This window comes from Pteronotus mesoamericanus, unplaced genomic scaffold, assembly GCF_021234165.1.
Source record: "Pteronotus mesoamericanus isolate MK-2021 breed Mesoamerican mustached bat unplaced genomic scaffold, CSHL_Meso_final contig_78, whole genome shotgun sequence".
Taxonomy (NCBI): Eukaryota; Metazoa; Chordata; class Mammalia; order Chiroptera; family Mormoopidae; genus Pteronotus; species Pteronotus mesoamericanus.
In genome coordinates this window covers 7,379,038-7,402,361 of record NW_026555258.1, presented here as the reverse complement: position 1 = coordinate 7,402,361, position 23,324 = coordinate 7,379,038, and the positions used below count along the sequence as shown (strand labels likewise).

Genomic DNA, 23,324 nt, shown 5'->3' with positions numbered 1-23,324 from the left:
CTGGATGAGGTTGTTCATGAGTTTCCCAAGATCAGTCCCCATGGCTGCAGGCTTTACCCTAGAGCACAGTGCAGCCCTGGGCTCCTGTTTTATTTTCCACTCACAGCCTGGGCGGATGGCAAGCCTTTTGGTCTCTTTCGCAAACCAGCGGGCAGAATTTCCCCCCATGAGTTTTGATAAGTAGAATTTCTGTCCTTGTCTATTTGTAAGGATGATACTTTCTAATCGCCATGACATGTCTTCCTGGACCCATCACAATCTGGAAATGTCTTTTGTGACTGGCTCCTTTTTCCCTTTCCTTTTCCCACATTGGTACTTTCTGTTTTCTTGCCTAAGTCCTGCTATGTAGCCTTATTTGCAGCCTGATTCTTCCTCCACAGATGTCTTTGAAGGTAAAAGTCCCCCAGTAACCATGGCTTTGGCTCACAATCTACAAGTTTTGATAAGAAGTATTTTCCAACTCTAATAACCCTTCAATGATTTACAAGTGCTATGTTTACTTTCCGAGGTTTCGTTTTTCTTCTTCATCTTCTGTCAGCTCCAACCGACTTTTAGAGTAGATACCAACGAAAAACGTGTCTAGAGATGGTTTATTGAAGTTGCCTGATAGTCAGCACACAGGCAGGGGATCACGTGACGAGGCTGAACCCTGGCCCCAATGCTGATTTAGCCATGTCATTTGCATGTGCCAGCTCTACTAAAGGTTTTGAGGCCTCTGGCTGCTCATGGGAACTCGTGGCAGGAGAGCCCTGGGCTGAGTTGTCATGGTGCCTCTTTCTCTTAGCAAGCCCTTCCCTGAGGCCCCTGGCTTTGTGCACATAGCTCAGTTCCAGCCCATTGCATCCACAGCGCCCCTGCTCCCCCGGCCCAGGGAGCCCCTCAACCTCAGATCCTGCTCCCCTTCCCACCGTCGAGTTCCCTGTTTGTGCGCTTCTTGGGGCATCCTCTTTCTTGGCTTTGAGCACTGCTATGCATTTACATCTTGGGGTTATATTTTATCTAGTATTTTAATGTGTATAGAGTAGGAGAGGGGATTTCCCATATTTGCTTACTGTACCACATTAACTAAAATTTTCTGGCATGGTTAGCTATTATATACCTTTAAGCAAGGCACTTAAACTATAAATGAAGGAACCTCAGTAAAATAGGAACATCTACACAATAAGTTGCTATATAAGGATTATGTGAGATAGATGCACAAAGAGTTTAGCACATATGATGCCTAGAACAAAATAGGTGTCCAATAAATGATAGGTGTTGCCATTTCTGATCCTATTTTGCATAAAAAGATCTGGGGCCCAGAGAGATTAAGTAACTTGCCTAAAGTCACACAGCCGATCAGTAGAATAAACCCCAGGGAGTTGAGCCTTCCTAGCCCAGGAAGCCAGGTATGTGAGTGAAGAGGTGTTTAGAATGACCCAGGCCCCAGTCACCGTCTGAGTACCCTTATGAGATACCCCATGTGAGAACTGTCTAGCAGAACCCACTCAACCCCCAGATTCATGAGCAAAGTAAACGACTGTTTTTATTGTAAGTCACTGTCTGGGGATGCAGTAGGTAACAGGAGCACTGCCCGATTGCTCCCTAGGCACAGTTAACTCTCGGGACAGACAGAGGAGACAGCGCCCCACCATCTATTCACTCACCCCCTCAGTCAACAAACATGTATCTATCGAGCCCCAGGCTCGTGCCCCACGCTCTTCTCTGGGCACCCGAGATTCAGTGATAAACAAGGCAGGCTAGATAGGAAACAAACAAACAATTAAATAAAAAAAGAGAAATGCCAGGTAGTGATAAATGCCAGGATGAAAATGAAACATGATGAGGCAGCGTGACAAATGGAGGCTTTCCAGCCTGGGTGATGAAGGAAGACTTCTCTGGGGCAGTTAAGTTGAGATGAATTTCAAGAGGGAGTAAGACATGGCAGCAGAATATTGCGGGCAGAAGACTTTCTGGAGGAAACGCCCCGCTGTGGGAATGAGTGTGGTGTGGGGGGCACACTTGTGTGGCTGGTGTACCTAGAGCAGAGTGAACATGGGAGCAGGTGACAAGAGGGGAACACCAAGGGGTAGGCAGGGCACAACAGGGAGGGCTTTGTAGGCCAAGGGAAAGATTACGGATCTTTCTCTGCAGGCCATGGGAAGGCACTGATAGGTATTTTAGCAAAGGTATTTGTCAGTCAGAATAGGATAGGCTGTGCTGCAGTAACAAATTCGCTCTCAAATCTTGGTAGCTTTCCACAATAGAAGTTTATTTCTCTCTCTGTCACAGTCTACTGAGTGTCTGGATTTTTTCCTGTAAATAACAACTCAGGAACTCAGCCGGCCTCTGTCTTGCAGCTCCATCATCTTGTACCTTCAAGGTCACCCTGATGTCATCTTGCTAAGGACAGGTAGAAGGAGAGGAAAGAATGGGGAAGGCACACCAGATATTTATCCACCTTAGACTTGAAGTTATACAAATCACTCTGCTCACAGCCCATTGGCCAGAACATGATCAAGCTAACCACAGGGACAGCTGGGAAATACGAGGACATGGATACATTGGTGAGCCCCAGCATTCTCTACCACAGATAGTAATAGAATCTGATTTATATTTCAAATTGGCACTCTTATTACTGTGTGAAAAATGTGAATCATGACAGCAACCAAAGTCTTAGCTTTGACTAGGGTCAGAAATTGTAACCCAAGGCCTTCCCTTTTGAATGTGTCACTTGTGGCTTTAAATGCGATGCAAATTTTACTTCTTGGAAAGAGAACAGCTGAGTGTCATATCCTGGAGGGAAGCTCAGGTCAAAGCTGGAGTCCAGAGTTTAGAACCAAATGTTTTATCAAGGAGGCCCTGATTCCCAGACTTCGGGATCATGGATTGGTAAATTCCAAGAATAGTTGGGAAATTAACAAAGAGCTATTTTGTCTCAGAAGTCCACACTGTCATCATTTCATAAAATAAAGGAAATCTTAATATTTATAAGCTAGAAGGAAATAATTGTGTAACAAAGAACATTCCTGTCACAGACAGGATGGTCGTCAGCTTTAAACAGATCATACACACACACAGACATGCACACACCAGACACGTGCATGAACACATTAGCCAGGTATACACAGATGCTATACATTGGTTGGCTTCCTGGACTTACCCATGAGAACCTTTTCATCATCATTGAATAAGTGAGTCGATGCCATGACCCACTGCGGACCTATTTGGAGTAGCCTGTGTAAGAAGCTGCTTAAGGCAAATTACCATTTTTCATTCAGAGAACACCCCCAAAACTTTCAATTTGGGAGGCACACTTGAAATCACTGCTTGTCTTCTTTTACTATGATATGTTAATGTTCACATACTGCCCCTTTCGACTGGTAGCCGTGTAAGCCTCTTATTGTAATAACTGCTTACCTGTTTGAGGTGTCTTTCCCTGCAGGACCCCTGAAGCGAATTTTGTGCTCTTCATGTAGCTTCAATTTTAAGCCAGAGCATTCCAGACATTCCACGCATATTCAATATGTCCAGCCATTTTCTTGTGATGTATCAGGCAGTTGGGAATGCAGTTCTGCTTTTATAATGCCACATTGCCCTTATTTTTCTCAATTGCCCATTTGCATTTTTTGCCTCGCTGACCAGCACAGGTCCGTGAGCTGGTACTTGGAGGCTACAGGACTGGATGAACCATAGCAGCCGAGGCCCAGAGCCAAACATAGAGTTTAGGAGCCAGGAGGCCGTGAGCCAAAGGCAGCCAAATGGGCAAAGGTCAGGAGTCTGGATGAATGCAGGAGGGGCAGGCACATGCCTTGGTGATCAATGACAGGCTCGGGAGGGGCCAGCAGGGTGAGCTGGGGACACCTAGAGAACCCTGGTCGGGACCTGCTGGAGCTGGCCGGATGCCACCTGCTTCTCCTTTTACTTCACTCCCCCCTCCTCCCCCAGTCACACTGACCTCCCTGTCATCTCGGCACAAGACCTCCTTCTATTTGTGTACCCTTTGTGCTTGTCCTTTCTACCTGGAGCACCTCCTTCCTGTGCCCCAACCCCACCATGTCCTGCCTGGCCAACCTGTATGGGTCCTTCCAGCGGAACGTGCTCTGCCTTCTCCCACAGATCCAAATAGCCTTGGCACCCACAGAGGTGCCTCCCTTAACTGTCCTGGGCCTTGAGGCTGACAGATTTGATACAACGTGTAAGAGAAAAAGAGGAGGCAAAGATGGTATCCAGGTGTTTGGCTGAGCAGCCGGAAAGAACGCGTTTCCGATAGATGAGATGGAGAAGACCAAGGGGGGAGTGGGCTTGGAAGAGATGCTCGGGGGCTGAGCGCCAGCTGTGCTACACTGGAGACGTCCACCAGGCAGCCAAGGGCACGGCAGGTAGGCTATTGGTTATACACGTCTGGAGTTCAGGGATAATCCAGGCTAGAGGCATAAATCTGGGAGTCATCAGTACATGGCTGGTATTTTTTTTCTTTTTTATTGTTCAAATACATTAGTCTCCATTCTCCCACCGCCACTGTCCCCTGCCCCACCCACCCCCACCTCCCACCCTCAATCCTTCCCCGCATTGGCTTTGTCCATGGGTCCTTAATGCAAGTTCCTTGATTTGACCTTTCCCCTTCTTATCCCTGTTTCCCCCGTCCTCCTTCCCTCTTGTTACTGTCAGTGTGTTTTTTCTTTCAATGTTGCTGGTTGTATTTATCTTGCTTGTTTGTTTTGTTGATTAAAACCATTTTGCAGGGGGCTGGGGGCTGGAGTGGGATGAGAATATGTAGGATGTGGCTCCCAAAGGCCCTTATCCTGGGACACCAGATGCTTCCAGCTGGCCTCGCGCACCACTTCATCTCGCTTGTTTCCCTCCCAGGCGTGTACCCTTTGCAGCGACTCGAGCAAGCCTCTCGCCCTCCTCGTATCTGCACACCGTTCCTCCTGTGCCGCTTCTCTTTTCAAGGTCCAGCATATCCATCCTTTTACTCGGTAGCGTCTTACTGGAAGAGTGACTATTTCTATTTTCACCATTACAACAGCAGTTTGACTCTATTCATTAATACCCCTGGACAGATTACTTCACACCATATTATAATACCTGTGCCACTCATAAATATTTTGAAAGATTACCCAACGTGTTTTCTCCCTGGCCGTTCCTTCTGGCACCTCAACCTGAGCCGCTTCCCTCTTTAAGGCTTCTTTCCTGAGGCTTAGCACCTCAGGGTAGAAATGATAGGAAGCAAAACCAAAAAACAAACAACCAGCCAAAACAAAGGGCGAACTGCTTGGCTTTGCGTTTTCAGATTTCACAATAAAAAAATCCACGTATCAAGAGAATAAGAAGGCAAGATACGGGTTAGGAGAAAATATTGGCTAATGACAATGCCTGGCATGTGGGCGGGGGCGCGGAGTGAACTTGCCCTGAATGGCAGTTTACTGGGTCCAGTGTACACCTGACCATTACTGGGTATATCAGAGTCTCTCCCTGAGGTTAGATTGTGAACGGGGAGGAGGAGAACGAAGCGGTCCGTGAGAAAGCTCAGAGAACCGAGGCAGACACAGGGGGCGGGAGTAACAGGAGGGCGTGTGGCCCTGGAAAAGCCCTGCAATTTTCCTGCCCTGCGACTGCTCGGCTGAGAAGCCCCGCTTCTCCCGCCAATCCCTTTGTGCTTGCCCTCGTTGGAGTGCATTTCCGTTCCTGACGACCGAAGATTGTGGACCAACAACCTCTGAATCCTCTCCAGACGGGGAGCATCTCGGGGAAAAACTGGCTCTGTTCATCTCTCTCAACCCAGGAGCCTGGCCTGGATCCCAGTAAGGGATTGGAGGAGCGCAGCCTGCGCCGACTGCCGTGGCTCCGCCCATCGGAGGGCTTTCCCGGACTACGGAAATCCTGCCCCAAACTGTGGTATAGCAAAGTTACAAGCCGTCACTTTGGAGTTTGATGCCTCCGACCCTAAATCACCAGGGTGACTTAGGAAGCCTCAGTTTCCATAACTGTAATAACATGGGGGCCACCATCCTGTTTCACAGGGGTGACGTCAGCGCTGAGTGAACTAAATTCTGCAGGAGGGTCTAGTCTGGTGCCTGGCAGGGAGGAAATGCCCTGTGCGTGGAAGTTATCATGATTTTTAACAACTAACATTGAGAACTGACGTTACTCATTCAAGAAATGTTTTTCGAGTACCTAGTGTGCCCTGGAGACAAGACTTCTAGGGTGCCCGCCCTCATGGAGCTAATAGCGGGAAGGAGAGGGATGACATGTGCAGAGCCCGTGGACTCAGACGACGATGTGGTGAAGGCCAGGGGTGAGGTTGCGGGGCGGGGTGAGGGCTGGGTAGAGGGAGTCAAAGCCGGGGATAGGGGGGACATCTGGAACAGCGTCAACAATACAAGAAAAAAGAAAAGAAAAAGAAGCAGCTTTTCTTTGATGCGTTCTTTTTTAAAAAAAGAATTTATATTTTAATTACAGTTGATACACAAGATTATATTAGTTTCAGGTGTACAACCCAGCGATTAGACATTATATAACTTACTGAGTGGTCACCCCTATAAATCTAGTACCTGACACCATACATAGTTATTACAGTATTATGGACTATATTCTCTGTGCTGTACTTCCTAGCCCTCTGACTATTTCTGTGACTACTAATCTGTACTTTTTAATCCCTTGACCTTTTCCACCCATCCCCCAACCCCCTCTCATCTGGTGACCATCAAGCTATTCTCTGTATCTATGAGTCTGTTTCTATTTCTGCTTGTTTGTTTATTTCATTTTTTAGATTCCACACATAAGTGAAATCATATGGCATTTGTCTTCCTCTGTCTGACTTATTTCACTCAGCACAATGCCTTCTAGGTCCACCCGTGTTGTTGCCGATGGCAAGATTTCGTTCGTTTTATGGCTGAGTCATAGTCCGTAGTATAGATGCACCACGTCTTTTCTATCCATTCTTCTGTTGATGGACACTTAGGCTGCTCCCATATCTTGGCTATTATAAATAATGCTGCAGTGGATGTAAGGATGTATGTCTTCCTTGCCTCCTTTGTGCCAGCTCCCTGGGTCAAGCCCCCCTTGATTAGGGAGGGTATGGAAAGAATTACACCCTGGGTCTGTCATTATGTGGCGCCTCCTTGTAAGAAAAGCAATTCTGCACGTGGTTATGGTTTCTTAGTTTCAACAGCACTGTTTGTGGTTATTCTGTGTTTATTTTTCACATCCTTCCAGTCAAACGCTTGTGAAAAAGAGCCAGCCACATTTATACACCTGCCCCACAAACATGTTAATCCCACCTACTTGCCTCCCGCTCCTACACGCATCTGGGTTCAATCTGAGAGCACAGATCGGATCAGGAAGGCTTCAGACCAGGGAAAAGTTCTGCTCTGCCAGCAAGGCTGACAACTGATGAAATTTTACCCTCCCCGCTCTCTCAAGGCAGAATCAATCCGTTCTGGTTCCCACAGATCAATACCAGAACACAGCCCTGGGAGTAAGGATGTATTTATTAACCGAGAGGGCCCTGAATGGAGGGCCAGAGAGGCCAGAGTGAGCAGTGGAGATCTCAGGCTCAGGAAGCGGCCCAAGGTGGCCCTCAGCTGGCGTGGGCGAGGCCCGGTAAGCAGCAAGGACGGGCTCTCCAAACTGTTGGCCACACGGACCCGCTTTTTTCAGAACAAGTACTGTTGTGGTATTGAACACCCTCTGGAATCTCATCGTGTCTGAAATACACATACATTTTTTTCCTGATTATAAAGGTTATGTATGTTCATTATTTAAATTTTTAAAAAATAAATCTTAACTGCATTCTTCCCTAATATGGAAACAATGATTTATTTTATTTTTTCTTTTTTTCAGCTTTATTGAGATGTAATTGACACATAATATTGTGTGAGTTTAGGGTATACAACATAATGATTTAATATTACACTGTTGTGAAGTGATTACCACAATAAGATAACACATCCGTCGCCTAACCTAGTTACATTTTTTAATTTTTTTGTGGCGACAGCTTTTAAGATCTACTCCCTTAGCAACTTTCATGTATACAATACAGGATTATTAACTATAGTCACCGTGCTATACATTAGATCCCTGCCTATTCATCTTATAACAGGAAGTTCAGACCCTTTGACTACCTTCCCCCATTTCCCCACGCTCCGACCACCTCCACCCCTGGCAACCCCCAGTCTACTCTCTGTTTCTGTGAGTTTGGTTTCTTTAGGTTCCACATACAAGTGAGCTTGTGTAGTATTTGTCTTTCTTTGTCTGGCTTATTTCTCTTAGCATAACGTCCTCAAGGTTCATGCATGTTGTAACAAATGGCAGGAATTCCTTTACTTTTTATGGCTGAATAATATTCTGTTGTATCTACACCCTACATTTTCTCTATCCTTTCATCTGTCAACAGACACTAGGTTGTTTCCATGTCTTGGCTATTGTAAATAATGCTTCAGTGAACGTGGGAGTGCAGATATCTCTTTGATATCCTGCTTTAATTTCCTTCAGATACATACCCAGAAGAAGAAGGATAGTTTTATTTCTAATTTTTTGAGGAACCTCAACATTATTTTCCAAGGGAATGGTGATTTTTTTTTTTTTTTTTTTTTTTTTTTTGCCTGACAGTGTGGCCAACCTCAGGAGGTGACCATAATTGACAAAGCCAATTTCCTAGCCTCCCTTGCAGCTAGGAGTTCCATGTTACCCACTTCTTGTGCATGGGATCTTCACAGGTGTGCTGGGGAGTTTCTGGGAAAGACTTTGCTCCCACCCCCTCCCCTGTCATAGAAGAGGAGGCCATGACTCTGAAGCTGGAGGAGTCACTCATCCCACAAGGCAACAAACAGAAGCATAAAAGAGAACCATCTGAGGATGTCAGCAAAGGATGGAAGGACAGGTGTTCTTAATGCCTTCATTCTCCTGTAACAAGAAGACTGAGATAGATGACCACTGGCCTATAAAATCAGTGTCTATTGTTCAAGCCACTGCTATTGCATATTCTGTTATTTACGTAGAAATTTCTAAGATATGTTAAAAGGTAGATACAGATATGCTGAAATAGAAGATAAAAGTATCTACCTTCACCTTGGCTGGTGTGGATAGAGGTTTTTGGTTGGAGACTTTCAGTTGGTTGGAGCATCAGCCCATAAACTGACGTGCCACAGGTTTGATTCCCAGTCAGGGCACGTGCCTGGTTTGTGGGGTCAGTCATTGGTCTGGGCTTCTGCGAGAGACAAGTGATCGATGTTTCTCTCTTGCATCGATATTTCTCTCTCTCCCTCCCCCCTCCCTTCCTTTCCCCTCTCTCTGAAATCAATAAGCATGTCCTCTGGTGAGGACTTAAAAAAGTCTCTACCCTCCCTCCAGATATAGCTACTATTAAACTGTTAATGTTGGTATACATTTTCCCAAGTATTTTATGCATATATTAATATATACAGAAAATCACAATTAAATATAAAATCAACAAGTTGGTAGAATAAATACATTCTATTCTATAGCCTGCTTTTTATTTCTATGCCAGTACAGCCTTTTTTTTTTTTTTTTTAAATGACTCCATCTTCTACTGCTAGACATTTAGGATATATCCAATATTTTCTCATTATCAGCAATGCTGAAATAATTATCCTTGAACATACATCTGTGTGCACTTGCCTGATTGTTTACTTTGGATAATTATTAGACATGGGCAAAGGGTATGCACATATTAAGTGTTGACACATCTATCTATTAAGCAAATGTTTACTGAGGGGCTAGTATGTGTTGCACATTTATGCTTGATGAACAGACACCTTGGAGCTTTTAGTCTGGTGGAGAGACTGATGGTTGAACAGATGAACAAATAGTAGGGAGTTACACATTGTGATGAGTGATAAGCAGGAAATGAATTGTGGTATGAAAACATCAGGGACCTACTTAGACAGATGACCAGTGATGGCTTCCAAGGAGGTGACATTGAGGCCGAAGAGTTTAAGGATGAGGGGATCCAGGCGCTGTAAGGATGGAGAAGAGGAGCGCTATAGGCAAAATCCCCAGGAAGGAAAAAGCTTTGATATTTAAAGATCTCAGAGGAAGCTGCTGGGGCTAGAGCAGCTGAGATGAGGGCGGGGTGGCGACGTCCAGATGACACGAGATCTTGGAGGTCATGTTGAAGCATTTGAATTTTATTTTATTTTATGGAGAGTCATTGGAGGGCTTTAAGCAAGTGAGTGACTTGTTGCGTTTTATTATTTTTTCATGATTATTCTGGTTGCTGTTTTCGATCGTTTCGACAGAGACTAAGCCAGGAGACTAGTAAAGAAATTGAAGGGGTCTAGGCAAGAGAATATAGTTTGGAGTGGGGTGTTAAGAGTACACAAATATGCCCTGGCTGGTGTGGCTCAGCGGGTTGAACGCCAGCCTGTGACCCAAAGGGTCACTGGCTCGATTCCCTGTGAGGGCACATGCCTAGGTTACAGGCCAGGTCCTGGTTGGGGCGTGTGCGAGGGACAGCCGGTTGGTGTTTCCTTGTCACATTAATATGTCTCTCCCTCTTTTTCTTCCTCCCTTCCGCTCTCTCTAAAAAACAAATAAGTAGATAAGTAAAATCTTTTAAAAAAGAATATACAAATAGATCAGTGGATAAAAACAAAGCATTTATAAACAGGGAATTTAATATATGATAGAAGTCTGTATTCCTACACACAATACTGCTGTAACAGATATTAAAATATAATGTAAAGCTCACATATTTTATATTCATCATTATTATTGTAATCTCATCATAATAATATTAATATAATTATTCAATTTCAAAAATTTCCTGGATTGTTTTCCTATATTTATTTATCAAGATAAGTTTTAAAATAACTTTGTCACATTCCATAGTATTGCACCCCCCAGCCATGTTTGTTCTTTGGTTTTGATTACACTCAATTTATAAATTGAGTTGGGGAGATATGATGTTTTTGCAATATTGAGACTTCCTGCCCAGGGATCTGTTAAGCTTTTCCATTGATTAAGAACCTCTTGTATGTCCTTATGTAAGATTTTTAAATTTCTTTCTGTGTGCCTTGCCACAGAAAAGTTTAAGTTTATGCCAAGGTATTTTATTGTATTCATTGCTAATGTGAATGTAAATTTTTAAAAAATACACTTTCTAAATGGAAATTACTGGTATTTAATGGTTTATTTAGGGGCTCCTATAAGTAATACCTTGCTCCCTCTTCTTAGTTTGGAAGAAAATGAGGCATAGATATAGGAAAGAGATGTAAGAAATAAAAATACTTCTTTTATTGCTAATAAAGTTGTCTAGAAAACGTAGCTGTATCAACAAGTGGGCTTCCCGTATTTCCCCTTGAATTGGATAGATTTACCTCTACAGCAGCAGGCAGTACTGGGCAATAATATCTCTGTGCCCCAGAAACAGGTTTATTTACCACGCAGTGGAGAGCACCTGAAAATATTTGCTCCCTGCCATCAGCCAACGCCAAAAACAGAACTCTGAAGCATCTATTCTTATCCACTTCCTTCTCCCAAAGTCACTAACCAGACAAGTCACTCATCCCCCCTCCCCCGCCAACAGTGGAGAGAGACCCAGAGTCTTCTTTTTTAACTTTATTTTTATTGTTTCACTATTATGGTCGTCCCCATTCCCTACCTTTGCCCATCCCCACCCATCCCTTGCTCCCCGTTCCCTCACGCCGTCACCGCCTTGTTGTCTGTGTCTGTGGGTCAGGCATGCATGTCCTTTGACTAATCCCCTCACCTCCTTTCATCCAGTCCTCTTGCACCCCAGACACCTGTCGGTCTGTTCCATGTATCCACACCCAAGAGAGGCCAAGGGTCTTATTCTAATGGAAGTCCTTCTATATGGACAAGAAGATTTTCCCCTTTGCATTTAAGAAAACCATTGATTTTGATGTTTACCTTATAACTGGCTTTAATGGTTACCTTTACTGGAACCTCTAAAATTTTTAGTGAATTCTCCTCAGTTTTTATTTTTAGGTAGGTGCTTAAGTCATGAACAAATAACGACAAAGTTGTCTCTTCTTTTCCAATATTTTTATTTCTTATTTATTTTTCTTATTTTATTACATTGGCTTCAGTTTTTAGCAATTATAGCAGACGTCATTGTTTTGTTTTTTGCTTAAATGAGAATAACTTTAGTGTTTTGCCATTAGAAAGTTTGTTGATGGCTTTTGATAAACTTTGTCATGCTCAGATGTTTAAATTTTCTTCCTAGTTCAGTAAGAGGTTTTTAAAATTTTATAAGTAGCTGAAGTTTATTAAATTCTTTTAAAGCATCTATATTGTTGATAAGATCCTGTGATTTATTTTCCTCTAACAAAGTGATGAATTTACAGATTCCCTAATGTTGAATGATCCTTGTACTTTTGAAATGAATCTTGCTTGATTATGGTGGGTTTTGATTTGCTTTACAGCAATCTGGATTTAAATTGCTAAAATTTTATGTAGTAGTTTTACAACAACAATATACTTAAGTGGGTTGGTCTATAGCAGTGATTTACATATTGAAGATTAATTGGTAAACTTCTGGTCCTGGTTCAGATGAGTTTGAGAAATGCCAGGTTAAACAGGTTTCTTTACTCCTGGACTTCACATAGACCTTAATATATTAGTACTTACCGTGATTCTCCAAAAGGGAGATAATAAATGGCATGGAGCAGTTTCTCAAATCACTTGACTGCAGATAACATATGTTAAACTCTCAGGGAACTAGTGTTCTGTATTGACCTGCACTTCTCTTTTTGGTGTTATCTCTGTTGGGTTTTGGTCTCTGGTTAGGCTAAACTAGGGAAGTGAAATTAAAAACTTCTTGTCTTTTTCTCCCCCCTCCCCTTTATAACAGTTTAAATAACATAGCAGACGTCTGTCCTGAATGGTTTGCTGGGACTTGCCTGTGAGACCTTCTGAACCAGCGGCATTTGGGTGACACATGTACTTGGAATGGACACACTTGCACAGCTTTCCCACAGGACCTTTTCTTCAGCAGCCAGTTCTGCTTGGCACCCTTTTTTTTTTTTTTTTTTTTTTTTTTTTAAGGATCAGACAGCTATTTTGGAAATGCCTAGAATGTGTGAAAATGAGACTTGATGCATTAGCAAATTGATGCACATCACTCCTGCATGGTTCTCAGCTCCAAATGCTCCAGCCTTCTGACCAGAATCCTTTCAAACAGAATGCTGGCCCCTGCTCGGGGGTGCCTTGCTGGGGCTGTGCAGCACATGTTTGGCGTGTGCCTTTCCCTGAGTGCTGTAGGGTAGCATCTCTGCTTAAACCTCTCCCTCTAGCTGCTTCCCTGGGGTGGGCCCCATAATTTTCGCTCGAGACCTCTGTGGCGCAGCATATGGGGAAATGGGAATTTGCTAGGAGATTGGGGTCAGTTTGAGAGGCCTGGGACTAACAGTGGGTTTGGGGTCTGACTAAGCTTGTGTTGGGTTAAGTGGGGCAGTGGGGCCCCCTGAACTGGAGTGAGATGAGCAGAAGAATTGGCCTGGGCTTCAGGAAAGCCTAGAAGGGCTGGGTCGGCCAGTGTCCCTGCAAGAGGCGTGTGTAGGCGTGTGTAACGGTTAGCCAAGGCTCCAAGAGGCCTGGGGGCTTCTAGGCATCTGAGGCAGTGCGCTATGACTGGTCAAGGATGCAGTGAGGCCTAGGGGAACTGAGTGGGCTGCTGGTCCCTGGAAGAGACCAACTTGGGGGAGGGGATACTGGTGTCCCAGGCTCCAAAAGGCCCGGGGCTCCCGGGGGTCTGAGGCTGCACTGGGGCTGCCTGCAGGCTCCCTGAGGCCCGGGTTGGCGGCGCGGCCGTGGGTGAGGCCGGGGTTGGCGGGGGAGGCAGGTTAGGGTTAGGCGGCGGCGGCGCGGGCTCCGGACGCCGGGGGTCCCAGGGTTCCCGCTCCATCCTCCCGCCCGAGCCAGCCTGGGGCGCCGGCTGCCACCCCCGGAGCCAGCGCCAGAGCCAGGAGGCCCGGAGCCCGGCCCGCGTCGGGAGCGCCGCTGCTGTTGTCGCCGCCGCCGCCAGGCCGCGCCCCGCCCCCGCCGCCGCCGCCGCTCCCGGTGAGGCTCGCGCTCGAGCTGCGGCGCCGGCCCCGCCGCCTGGGCCCCGGGCCCGGCCCCTCCCGCGCCGCCCGGGCGATGAGAAGCTGCTTCTGCGTGAGACGGAGCCGGGACCCGCCGCCGCCGCAGCCGCCGCAGCCGCCGCCGCCCCAGCGGGGAACAGTTAAGTGAGGCCGTGCGGGCCGGGCGCCGCGGAGGCTCGGCCGGGCCGGCCCTGCTGCCCCGGCGGGCGGGCGGGCGGGCGGGCTCAGGCCCCGGGCCGAGGGGCGGGCGGACGGGCGGAGCCGAGCGCTCTGAGGCCTGCGGGCTCCGTGCCCGGCCCGCGGCGGGGACAGGCCCAACGGCCTCTGCCCGGCCCTGCGCGCCGCGGCTTCCCATCCCAGCTTGGCCTTGCAGCGGGCAGGAGGTACGGAGCTCGGGGACCCGAGTGCAAGCAGCGCCCCCAGGGCCGGGACAGGTGAGGGCCCGCAGAGAGCCCCCTCCGCCTGTGTGAGAGGTGAGGCGGCTCACCTGTGCCCAGGCCGCCTGGGCATAGACTTTGGACAGACGTTTGACCGGCTTGGCCTGGGGTCCAGCTCTCCGTAATCACGTGGGTGCAGCCCAGAGTGCACCTGAGCCTCGGGCATCCTCTGGGGTGTGGCCTCATCTGTGACCCGGGCGCAGCTGAGAGGAAACCCAGTAGCTAGGGCACCTGTCTGCAAGATGAGGCACCTGGCCTGGGCACCTGAGACCCAGGATACTCATCCTGGAAGGATGGTGGGTGTGTTGATGAGCACCCCACAGGGACTCCAGCTCAAGTGAGGCTCAAGGGTAGGGATTGGGACAAGAGCTGTGGCCTAGCGCCAGGGGACATCAGAACCCCAGAGACAGGCCCAGGCAGACCCATGAGCATCTTTGTCCTCTTTGTTACCAACACGTAACTCTTCCTAAATTATCAGCCTTTCTCACCATTAAAAATGTGAGTCTTCTGTTCCCTGCTCTTCGGCTGCCTTTTCAGCAAGGCGCAGAGGAAGGCCACACCAGGGCAAAAGGCAAATGCCTGTTGCCCCCTCTCTGCTCCCTGCCCCCACCCAAGCAGCGCCCCCTCAGATTTCTGCCACAAAAGCAGACAGCAGGCCATGCCTCTTTAGCGGCCTTTGTCTCTGGTGGTTCCTCCTCAATATAATCTCATTGTACACGTCTCGACAGCTGGCTGGATCTCATCTCATTTTAACGGGGCAGGAAAATCTTATCAGCTGCACCAGAAAAGCCTTAGAAAAGTTAGGAGATCAGCTCCGTGGATGCCTAGACTAACTGAAAAACTCAGTGCACTCGGAAGGTTAGTTACAGGAGATGGGTGACACCTTTCTTGCTCTCTGAAAGTTGTGCAGGGTACTTGGGGATATTACTGTGCCATACACAGAGTATTTAGATGGGGCCCCGGAGAGAGGGCATCTGCTGGGGCCCGGCACCCAGGCCCATGGGAAGCAGTAGACATGGCAATCGCTGGTTCATTTGAACCTAGAATCATCTTCTGCAATGCACAGTGTTCAGTCCTTCCTTCCAGCATTTTTGGCCACACTCCTGATCTGTGCTGAAGGCATTTTCCCTGCCCCGCCGCCATCCGGCTGGTGGGCTTTCCCCACTACAGCTGGAATAGTGCACCGTGGTGTATTAAACACAAGGGTTCTAGAATTAGCCCTCATCTTAAGCCTTGGATTTCCTACTCCCTGTGTGTTCTCAGGCAAATCGATGAACTTTTCTGAGCCTCAGGTGCCTCACCTGTAGAGTGAGGCTAATGGGAATCTCTATCTCAGAGAATTATGGTGAGAATTAAATGAAATATTGCAAGAGAAGTGCTTAGTTCCGTGCCTGCCACAGGGCAAATTGGTCAGTAAAAGTGACTGGTTATTATGAAGGGTTTGTTAACTGATTAATCAGAAGAGGAGCTTCCTTTTTTCCTTTTTATAGAGTGCTTTTCTGTTTGTGGTTATTATTTAACTCTTCTCCGGGGTAACTAGGAAGGGATGCTAGAGTAAAAATTTAGAGGCTTGAATTTAGGGGCTTGGATTTGAGTCCCAATCTACCTCCTGGAACTCAGATCACCCTACACAAGTCATAGAACCTCATGGAAACTTTCTGAATCCCTATTTCCTTATTCGTCAAAGTGGCTTAAGGATAAATCGTACCCTGTAAGGCTGAATGAGCTAGTGTATGTGAATACGTGTGACATCGTGGATGATGGGGTCCTCACTAAGTTTAAGTGGGATTCAGGGACAGGCCCCAGTTTTGTGGGCCTGCTATTTAGACAATATGTGTGTGGTGGAGTGGCTGTAAGAAAAAGAAATATGAGAGTATCTTACTTTAGTACATTTCACAAGACTGAATGTTCAAACACATTCCTGGATCCCTTCTCAGGGCCTTGGAAGGGGTGGGGTGGGGGCTGAAAGTTAATCTCTGTCAGTTTCACAGCAGATCTGCTTCTGGGGGCATCCGAATCCAGGTGCCCTGGGCCCCCCTGCCCTAGCAGGTCAGAAGTGCTCCACGCCTCATGCCTAAAGAGCGACATCCTTGCCACACTGGAAAGTAATGATGGCGTTGGAGTCACCATGGGAAATGTCAAAGGTGCTATTATGATGATGAAGATAACAAATGACTACATGGCTGGATGTGGTGGGCTGAGAACACTGTACTTAGTGGGCTGCGGTTGGGTGAGCAGTCTCCTTTGCTTGTTAGGTTGTGGGAGGGGAGGCCCGGGTTCCCTGAGCAAAGCCGCCTCTCCCCCAGGCTGTTCTTGCTCACTCAGAGGCCCTCCCTGGCTCTCCCAGGTCTTCGGCTTGCTGGGCTGCCCTTGGGAATGGCGGTTTCCCTGCATCGTCTGCGCTGTCTGCGATGGGGTTGCCTGTGTGGGGTCTCCTCTCCCTAGCTGCTTGGGAGGCGGAGGCACTGCGGGGTGCGCTTGACATCACCTCCTTGCTGGGGACATCCTATGGGCATGTGTTTGGTTTACTTGACACACTTCTGGCGAGATGCAGAGCTTGTCCAGGCTGAAATGTGAGAGGCCCGTGGGTCTGGAGCCCAGGACCTCCATATTGGAGCTTTGTAGCTCATACTTCCCTGAGGACTAGATGGCCATCTAGTTGAGCCTGTGGCTAGAGTCAACAACATGAGGTTGCTCTACACACACACATACACACACACGCATGCATGCGCGCACGCAGATTTTTAAAAAATGGATACTTAATCAGCAAAGCAAAGTGTTCAAAAGAATATCCCCTGATCCTGTAGGAGAGACATAGAAATGAATATGTACTCAGTGAGTCAAACATCCCCAGGATGTTTCTGAAAATGCAGATGCCAGGACCTCAAACCCAGAATATCTGAGGAAAGGGCCCCAAATCTGCACGTTTAAAACAAATCTTGGATTGTACGGATGCTTATTGAAATATGAGAACCACCACGGTAGATGCTTTTTAAAAAAAACAGTTGTAAAATACGCATACCATAAAATTTACCATTTTCGTCTTTTTTAACTGTACAGAGCAGTGGCTTTCAGTGCACTCATGTTGTGCAGCTCATCTGCAGGGCTTTGTCGTCTCAAGAAACTGAAACTCTGTGCTGTTTAAATAACTCTTGCTTTCTCCTCCCCCAGTCCCTGGCAACTACCATTCTACTTTTCCTCTCTATGAATTCGACTGCTCTGGGTACCTCATGTAAGTGCAATCATGCAGTACTTGACCTTTCGTGACTGGTTTATTTCACCTTACATAATGTCTTAAGGGTGTTTCATACTGAATTATGTGCCAGGATTTCCTTCCTTTTTAAGACCGAATAATACTCCATTGTATGGATGTGCCGCACTTTGCTTATCCATTCATTTATGGACACTTGGGTTGCTTCCACCTTTTGGCTATTGTGAATAATGCCACTGTGAACGTGGGTGTACAAATATGTCTTCGAGACACAGTTTGCAGTTCGTTCGGATATGTACCCAGTGTAATTGCCAGATCATATAGAAATTCTATTTTAAGTTTTTTGAGGAATCACCATCCTGGTTTCCATAATGGCTGCATTTTCATTTTCACCAAGCGGGTCCCAGGGTTCCACTGTGCCCACATCCTTGCCAACACTTACTTTTCGTTTTTGGATAGTAGCCATCGTGAAGGGGATGAGTTGTCATCTCGCTGTGGTCTCAGGTTGCATCTCCCTAATGACGTCCTTTCTTTCATGTGCTGGTTGGCCATTTGTATGTCATCTTTGGAGAAATGTTTGGTCAAGTCCTTTGCCCATTTTTTTCGTTGAATCATTTCAGTTTCTTTTGTTGTTGAGTTATAGGAGTTCTTAGTACATCTGGGTTTTAATCCCTTCTCAGATACTGCCTATCCTTTGCAAATACTTTCTCCCATGCCGTAGGTTGTCTTTTTCACTCTGTGGATTATGGCTTTTGAAGCAGGTTCAACAAGTTCTTTAGATACATTATAACCCTTTAGAGAGAACAGCGTTCTGTCTTATCCCAGTGTTACAGGGGCGGAAACGTAGGCCCCATTCCGGTCACGCAGCTGTAGTCAGTGTCAGGGCTGGCACTCGGGCTCGGGTCCCTCGGACTCCGATGCCTGCAGGCTGCAGGCTTGCCTTTCCTCTGACTTACCGTCCCCCCAACCCCGCGCTGAGCCGATGGCCCAAGGAGTCCCCCTGGGGTCTGCGGGAAGTGGCGTTCGTTTGAGAAGCATTCGGTTACAGGAGAGGAACTGTGAACGGAAGATGTGGGAATCCCTCTCCCCTCCGACCAGTGGGGCACCCCTTCCTGTAGACCTATGTCCTTGCTTAGACCTTAGAAAGAGCAGAGAAGTGCGACTCTTTTGGTGATTTGCTTGTGTTTAAACATTTCACAAGCTTGTCTCAGAGCCCCTCTGCTCCTTGCAGTTCTCCCCACCGTCCGCGCTGTGCACACCGCCGTTGATGCCATGTCTTCCGCCAGCGCCACCCTCCCTGCTCTGCTCTGCACCCCCGTCTTTCAGGGAGGCCAGCTCCAGGGGCAGCTCTTCGCTCAGTCTCAGTGACTCACCAGCAGAAGGAAGAGTCCCCTCATTTGTAGTCCTTTACTTTCGGGATATTTCCTCTAGCCTCTGAGTTCCACGAGTGGTGGCCGTGTCCTGTTTGTTATGCATCATCCTGCACGGTAGCACTTTCCCGTCTCAGCCCGAGGCCAGTTAAATCGGAACCCGGGGGTTGGAATGGGCAGCTATGGTTCGTATGGACTCCTCACCTCCTCAGGCGAGGCTTCTGTGCAGCCAGCCCGAGAGCCGCGCGGCCCCTGCCGGCCCTGTCCACCTGCAGGCCCCGGGGCCCACCCAGCACTCTGCCCGAGTGCTGCGGGCTGCCTCCGCTCCTCTGCAGAGCGCCACCCAGCTGTGCTGCTTGTCCTCGGCGGGGCTGCGTTACGGGCCCTCCCTGATCCAATGAAACATGGGCAATTTTGAGAGGATGACAGGAGCTTCATGCATTCATCCTTCCACCCATCTATTGATAGTCCTTTATTGAGTGCCCCTGGGAACCAGGCACTGGCAGACATACCACCTTTGGGTAACTTATGTCCTTCTAGGGAAAGTGTGCTCTGACCCGAAAGGTAAGGCTGTGTGTGCACATGTATGTAGTCAGACCGTGTCCTCAGACAAAGTCAGGATTCTCAGGGACAGCACCTCCCTGCCTGGCTGGGCCGTTGAGGAAGTTTTGGAGAGAATGGAAGACGTGACCCAGATCTGGGAGGGTGGGGTGAGTGTCATAGGGAAGGAACTAGGTGACCTGTGCTGCAGACAGGGAGAGGAGACTGGGGGACTTATTCTGAGGCTGTCCCTCATGGAGGATCACCTTCAGGTTCTTTCCGTTCATTTGCTCGCTCACTCAGTCAGTCATCAAACATCTAATGAGTAACGGCTGCCTTGTAGTCAAAGTCTGCACTGCGGACCAGCTGTTGGAGCCTCACCGGAGCTTGTTAGAAATGCAGCCTCTCAGGCTCCATCCTAGACCCATTGAATCAGCGTCTCTGGGGGTGGGTTCAAGAATCTCTGTTTTAACCAGCTCTCCAGATGACTCTCGTTCCTGCTGGAGTTTGGGAGCTCCTGCTCCGGAGCCTTGGATTTTACATCCTCACTGGTGCATAGCCTCCCTCCATGCCTAGCACAGAGGCTCTCCCTGAGTGTTTGTGGACTGACCGCTCTGTGCCAGGCCCTGTTAGGCCCTGGGAATGTGGGAGATGCTTCAGAAGGAGGATGGCAAGGTCAGCCCCCTTTTGAGGTGTTAATGGGATGTGCTGGTGATGAGAGACACTAGATACACACCTGAGTCTCGGGAGGAAACTCTGGGCTGTGGAGGTGTTCTGGAAGTCTCTGGCGAGTCTGGCCAGGGGGCCCCTTTGTCCAGTGTTGAGATGACATTGGCATTTTTTTTTTCTCTGCAGACACTGTGGCTCTTAGGGCAAGGGTGTGGCTCATCTCTGTCACTGAACATCAAGAAAGCATTGCTCTTGGGGCCTCCTGGGATGGTTTCATTTGTAGGGCATCTGCCTTCTGTTGGGGTCGTCCTTCTTCCTTCTCTCCAGGGGACAGTATGGCACCAAGACCTGAAGGGAGTGGGCAGGGATGACCCTTGTTGACAGTAATTGCGGGCACGTGGGTGCAGGGCCCCCCCATGTCCTGGAGAATGCCGGGAGCCCTGGTTTTGCAGAGTCAGGCTTGCGAGGGGCAGGACTTGGGCGGTTGCAGTGCTGCGGAACTTGATCCTGGATTTATTTTTGGAGAGCGAATTCCGGGATCTAGCATTGCACTTTACCGGGCTTCAGCAGCCTGAACCCTAGGCCCGCCTCACATGGTTTATGGGAAATTCATTTGGTAATTTAATGGTTAATATAAATGTAATCATAGATCAGATGGAGTGGATGCGTTTATGCACCAGATTCTTCTGTTAGAAGCAACAGACCTTTACTGGGGAAAAGGAAGTGTTTGCCATTGTTAGCTCCTGAGCTGGAAAATTCTTTGTCATCTAGGTATGCTTGGAAAAATATTTGCTTTCGTTTCTCACTATCTTAGCAGCCATCCCGGTAGCCCATGGCCTATTGCCACTGGTCCACGCTCAACAGCATTGGACAGAGTGATTTGGCCCCCGGCTGGTCACTAGATAAGTGGTCCAGACCAAAGTGCAGGAGGCGCCAGGATGCTATCCTGAGGTCCACAGTGATGCCTCTCAGCCTGCGCACTGTCCCCCGAGAGCCGGCCAGCCGTCCGCCTGGGTGCTGCACGGCCCCTGGCCTCAGCTCTCGGTCTCCTGAGGAGGTAGGTCTCGGCGGCGCGGGGGGTGGCCCGGCGTGTGTGTCTCTTGGGCTGTAGTGTGCGTTGGTGGGGCCTGGCTACGGGCCCCCTCCTGTGGGGATGGGACAGTGGCCTTCTGTCCCCTGCTTTTTAAGTTTTGTTGGCAGAAAGGTGCCAATAATCATGGGGCATCAGGGTAGGGCATGGATTCCGGAAGACCTCCGCCACCACCGAGAAAGAAGCCGGGCTGTTAGCCACGGCAGCATCTTATACCAGGGGACGGCCATTCTCAGTGGAGACCCTGCTCTTCAGCCAGTCCCCCCAGAGAGTGAGATATTTATCCACTGCTTCTCCCCAGCCTTGCAAACTGGGAGCTGAGTGCAGACACTTTATGTCTTTCGTGCTCTGACTTTGGATTTTAAACAAGCTGATGGCAATTTCATCCTTCTGTGGGGATTTAATTAACCCACTGCTTTTGTCATTTCAATGACAGCAGCCCAGTTTCACCAGCCCCTCCCCCAATACTTTGAAATTACTTTGCTTAAAAGTTGTGTGAGAGTCATTCCTTCAGCCCTGGTGGGCAGTGCTGGCTTCTAGCCGGCAGGGGGGCCGCGTTGAGTTGGGGTTCCTGCTGTGCCTCCTTTGAAGGCGGCACCCCCCAACCCCCTACAGTTGTTGCTTCCCCCCCATCTTTAAACTCATCAGCCTGCACCTCACCCCTGCTGAAGGGGCCTCAGTGGAGAGAGGTCTGAGCTCTGTTAGTTGGGTTTTGATTTCAGTATAGGAGTTGATAAAATGAGATAAACCCCAGGCTCACGGGGCTGGGGAAATTAAACAGAGATGATATCAAAGTTCCCCTGAGTTTTCAACTGTGATACAGTAGCTTAGTTTTCTCCCAGACTGGGGCCGGGAGGCACGCCTTTGATTCTGAAACAATGCTCAGCATCAGTTAAGCCCAGCACTGCTGACTTTTAGGGATTAAGCAAACTGTTGTAGTAATTCTTTGATCAGCTACAAGGGAGCAGTGTGCTCTCTATATGAAGGGGCTTTATAGTTAAAGTTCATGTCTCCGTGAACCTGGGATGACAGCGTGGGCCAGGTGCCGCAGTGCTGGGAGCTGGGGCCGCCCCCAGGCACTGCAGCAGTGCAGGCAGAAGCAGGAAGCGGCTTTCTTCCACCCGGCGTGGTCGCATAGCATCCATCCATCGTAACATGGGAACAATCCTGCTGACTGGGAAAATACACCTTGCCCCAAATTGCACGCACAGTCACACGCATGTGCAAGCGCTCATGTGCACGCACACAACTCCCACCTTGTAAAGGAATCCCCCCAGGGCGCACACAGAAACAGCTGACCATAGCCAGGCTCTGCAGCCCCCAGACCTGCAAATGATCTAGCAGAAGCTGCCGGGCACTGGGGCTAGAGATTGAGATGGGAATTGGGACCAGACGACCTCCGAGGTTCAATTAGGAGAACAAGCTCAAGGTCACTGCACCCTCCCCACACCCAAGAGCAGACAGACTCCCAGGAGCTGCCACCACCTTCATTCCTTACCTGGCATTTGCTGAGAACCCACTTAGTTTCAGTCGGCCCCACCCTATGGTTCTGAGTAATCTCAACATCTGTTATCTTGTCATCTAAAATACCGGGTCAACTTCTGGTTTTCACTATAGAGGCGCAGCGACGGTGACTGTGGTAGAAGTTTTGCAAACCGCTCGCCCCTCCTGGTTGGCCCGGTGACGACGTGCCGTTGGTAATGGAGCCCCTGTGTGCTGTCGATGGGCTCACACGCGCCATGCATCAACCTGTTCCCTCCCGTGCAGTGCTCGGCTCTCCCTCATTAGGCCTAAATTTACCTCCGTCCTACACAAACATGGCCTTAGCTCATTTTTATTGTTGTAAATTATTTATGAGGGAAATGTTGAATCTTGAAACGGAGGTGTGAGGGAAATTAATCCCATGTTACTTTTATCTTTCTGTACTTTTCTTCCCCTTGCTTAACTTATTGGGCT

General features: G+C 48.3%; 1 protein-coding gene across 5 annotated transcripts in view; it reads left to right on the top strand.

The window, feature by feature from the left end:
- Positions 1–14,009: 14,009 nt before the first annotated feature.
- The window catches only part of MVB12B (multivesicular body subunit 12B), a 153,908-nt gene continuing 144,593 nt past the window's right edge, over positions 14,010–23,324 (top strand). Inside the window, exons 1-2 of one of the 5 annotated variants that reach the window (XM_054584369.1) lie at positions 14,465–14,485; positions 17,660–17,720. Coding sequence is in view for 2 of the 5 variants with exons in the window: in XM_054584365.1 (XP_054440340.1) it covers positions 21,240–21,335 (96 nt within the window). In the remaining 3 variants the exon portion in view is untranslated. Of the gene's footprint in view, positions 14,191–14,464; positions 14,525–16,600; positions 16,633–17,659; positions 17,721–21,173; positions 21,336–23,324 lie in introns of those variants that run through there. The other 4 variants (XM_054584368.1, XM_054584366.1, XM_054584367.1 and 1 more) reach the window with 4 other exon arrangements.